The sequence below is a fragment of the Brachyhypopomus gauderio genome, chromosome 13 (genome assembly GCF_052324685.1).
Source record: "Brachyhypopomus gauderio isolate BG-103 chromosome 13, BGAUD_0.2, whole genome shotgun sequence".
Classification (NCBI taxonomy): domain Eukaryota; kingdom Metazoa; phylum Chordata; class Actinopteri; order Gymnotiformes; family Hypopomidae; genus Brachyhypopomus; species Brachyhypopomus gauderio.
Genome location: NC_135223.1, coordinates 20,440,833 through 20,444,045, shown reverse-complemented (window position 1 = coordinate 20,444,045; position 3,213 = coordinate 20,440,833). Strand labels below are relative to the sequence as shown.

Here is a 3,213-nt window from a genome sequence, read left to right as displayed (position 1 = left end):
CCGTGCAGGGAACAGTAATCCATTGGATCATACATTTTACATCACTGGCACAATTTTTTCAGAGTGAATCATTTTAATTCTTCACATTTTCCGAAACAATTTACATGAAGTATTGTAATGAAAACTACATCAAAAGCCACATCCTGGATCAAAAACTTGCATTATACATCAGCCGACTACATGTAAAACTACAAAAATCCCAGTCAAAGAGAAAGTTTAACTTTTCCACTAATATATCATCATGAATTTCAAACAATATCGTAGGAAATATGGTCCATTGGGATAATGATTATTCCTGTTATTATAAAGAAAAGTGATGAAATCTATAACTTGAAATGCAAAAATTATGTTCAATACTCTTTTTCAGTGGTTGTTATAAGTGGGTACCCAACTGATTGATTGTTTTTTGTGTTTTTGTTGGGGTTTTTTTTTCCACCACTGCACAGAGATTTCCTTCGATAAAGCCCAGTGGTATTTATTTTCACTTTTTTTAAGCCTTAAAGACTGAATGATTTATGGTTATATACACAGTAAATAAATAATACAGAGGATTTAGGCTGTAGAACACATTTCTGCAGTGACAACAAACTAACATCTCCATAAATGTTAGATGTCTCCAACATCTCCATAAAATGTGAATGAGGAGACCATTGATGGAACAAGTCTCTCGGGGTTGGTGCTTTAGCAGTGATATACAGTGCAGTAGCTATATTAACCTATTCAAGTTGTGCTCTGAGCACAAGGTTGTAAACCTTCTGGGCAAGACAACTAGAGGTTTAATGCTTGCCTTCTCTGGCTTCCTACTTAACCAGGCACCAACTACATGGCTAGATCACTGCAGTTTGACACTGAAAGAGTTTGGACTCAAACCATCTTAATCCATGAAACCTCCGTTTTTGGAGCTTTAAACTGGAGCAGCTTGTGACCAACATGTTATTGGCTTAGTTTTTACCGAGGCGCAACTGTAAATCGATGGACATTTTTTGATGAATTGACCAAACAGACGCCCCTCTCCCATGGAGCTAGACAGTCGCTATAACTCTTTTTGATACCGAGGGCTCCTTGAACGAAAGCCTCTTCCTTCCAGGCAGGGAGTCTTCAGCAGCTCCCATCATCTCCTCCATCTCCGTGGTGTAATGATCTGGGCTTTCTCCATTCGACGTCTCCTTGATCACACTGTACGTCAGTGCCGCGCTGCTCCTGGGAGGCTTTTCCGAGCGCTGCGCTCCGCACTGCCAGATCTTCCGAAAAGCGGCCCGGAACTTTTGAGACATGGCGTTGTATATGACAGGATTGATGGCGCTGTTGAGATAAATGCAGAGTCGACAGAAGAGCACAAACCAGGTGCCCAGGTAGGGCTCGGGCAGGAAGGAGTTGACTACCACCAGCGTACGATAGGGCATCCACAGTAGCGCAAAGAGGATCACCACAACTACCAGCATCTTCGTTACCTGCACCACAAATAACATCAGGCTGAAACAAAATCTGTGAAGACGGACCTGCTTTTACATTCACATTTTAACCAAATTCCAAGTTGATATTGCACAAGGGGTTTGTCCAGTTATAGGAACACTATATATATATGGATATATATGGATGTCGACACTCAAAAAGGTGTTTAGTTTTAGTTAGTTTTAGTTTCACTTAAAGGATGAACTAACGCACACTTCGACTTTTCCATTAACACCGAAAATCTCAAACATATTGTCGTGTAGCTAATGCATAAATGCATATAACGCATTTGGGAAAAGCAACATCACATACCTGCCTTCGCGAGGTTGTTGGGGTGCGGAAGGACGAGTTTTTGGAGAAGTGGTTTTTGCTCTCTGAGCATGAAGCTTTTTTCCACGTTTTTCTATTTTCCTTTTGATCCGAGGGCAGTGGGTTGAGAAACAGAATTCTCGCTATCAGTCCATACAGGACGGTGGCCAACATAAGCGGGATAACATAAAATAAAGCAAAATCCGTGAAGTATATGGGCATGTAGAGATTTCTCGACACTTTGTACGCGCATACGATTAGGGTGACGTTGTCGTTCACTTGTTTTTCTATGTCGGAAAGACAAAACCACATTATACAGTACAACGTGGTAAAAGTCCAAACCAGAACAATGATCTTTTTTGCCCTCGAGAGAGTGCACATAAACTGAGCTTTTATCGGATGACAAATTGCGATGTACCTCTCAATGGTGAAAGCTGTGATAGAGCATGAGGATGCGTTGATACCCAAATACTGAAGGTATGTTATAGAAACGCATCCGGCGTATCCGTAAACCCACTGTCCAGCAAACAGGCTGTCCGTAATGTTTGGCAACCCTGCCGCCGTTAGTACTATAAGGTCGGCCACTGCCAAACTCACCAAATAGCAATTTGTGGGTGTCCGCATATGTTTAGTAGTTAAGACCACGAGGATCACCATAACGTTACCTACTATACCAATTCCACAAATTACTACCACCAGTAGTATGCTCACAACTTTGTACTCGAGACTGTACTCGGTCCATGTGCCTCCAGTGTGATTATCTGGATATAATGTAATATTCTCCATGCCTCTTCGCCCTTCTCTTTCGTTAAATGGGCAAAACTTTTTTTTTTTCTCCAGAACATTCAAGTGAAAAATTCCTTCATCGAGACAGGATAAAGATAATAAAATGTCCATAAAGGTACTGGTTCCGAAACACCCGAAAAAAATTCTGCCTTGCAATAAAAATACCGTATACTAATATTTAAATTGTCCCAGCAGCAGAAGTAATTCCAGATTTTGCGTGATCGAAGGGCAAAAGTCTCATGTGCGTGTACAGAGGTAGTATGCACCGAGGGTCGGCAGCCTAATGTAATTTTACAGAGCTCCTAATAACCCTAAAACGAAGAGGGGTAGGCGATGCAGTGCGCGGTGTTGGACCAGCCAGGACTTCAGTACACCCACAGTTTTGAGCAGGACTGCTGTGCTAAACGCTTTCATATTCTATATGAAATTTTAGTCACTGACATAGGATTAGAATAATTTGTTTGAAGGAATTTGATCTACAATGAGCAAGTGTAGTGTGCTTTGAACAGTTTTGTGCTTGTGAACAGTACTTGTGTAGCTTATTGGTGCTTTCACTATCCCTCACTGTTGTGTAAAGTGCGTCTTTGATTAAAGACTTTAACAGCAGTGTTTGTTTTGGCATTTTGCCTTTTGAGCCATCTAAATGATTAAGTCATATGATTCCAT

The 3,213-nt window shown here is 41.1% G+C and overlaps 1 protein-coding gene across 1 annotated transcript; it reads right to left on the bottom strand.

Annotated features, from left to right (window-relative positions):
* Nucleotides 1–370: 370 nt before the first annotated feature.
* Nucleotides 371–2,910, bottom strand: trhra (thyrotropin-releasing hormone receptor a). The gene is made up of 2 exons (XM_076971635.1): nt 1,765–2,910; nt 371–1,451 (listed from the first exon to the last, which is right to left on the bottom strand). Exons 1-2 carry the CDS (start codon nt 2,656–2,658, stop codon nt 1,023–1,025), a joined length of 1,323 nt encoding a protein of 440 aa, XP_076827750.1. The 5' UTR covers nt 2,659–2,910; the 3' UTR covers nt 371–1,022.
* Between the last annotated feature and the right edge of the window lie 303 nt (nt 2,911–3,213).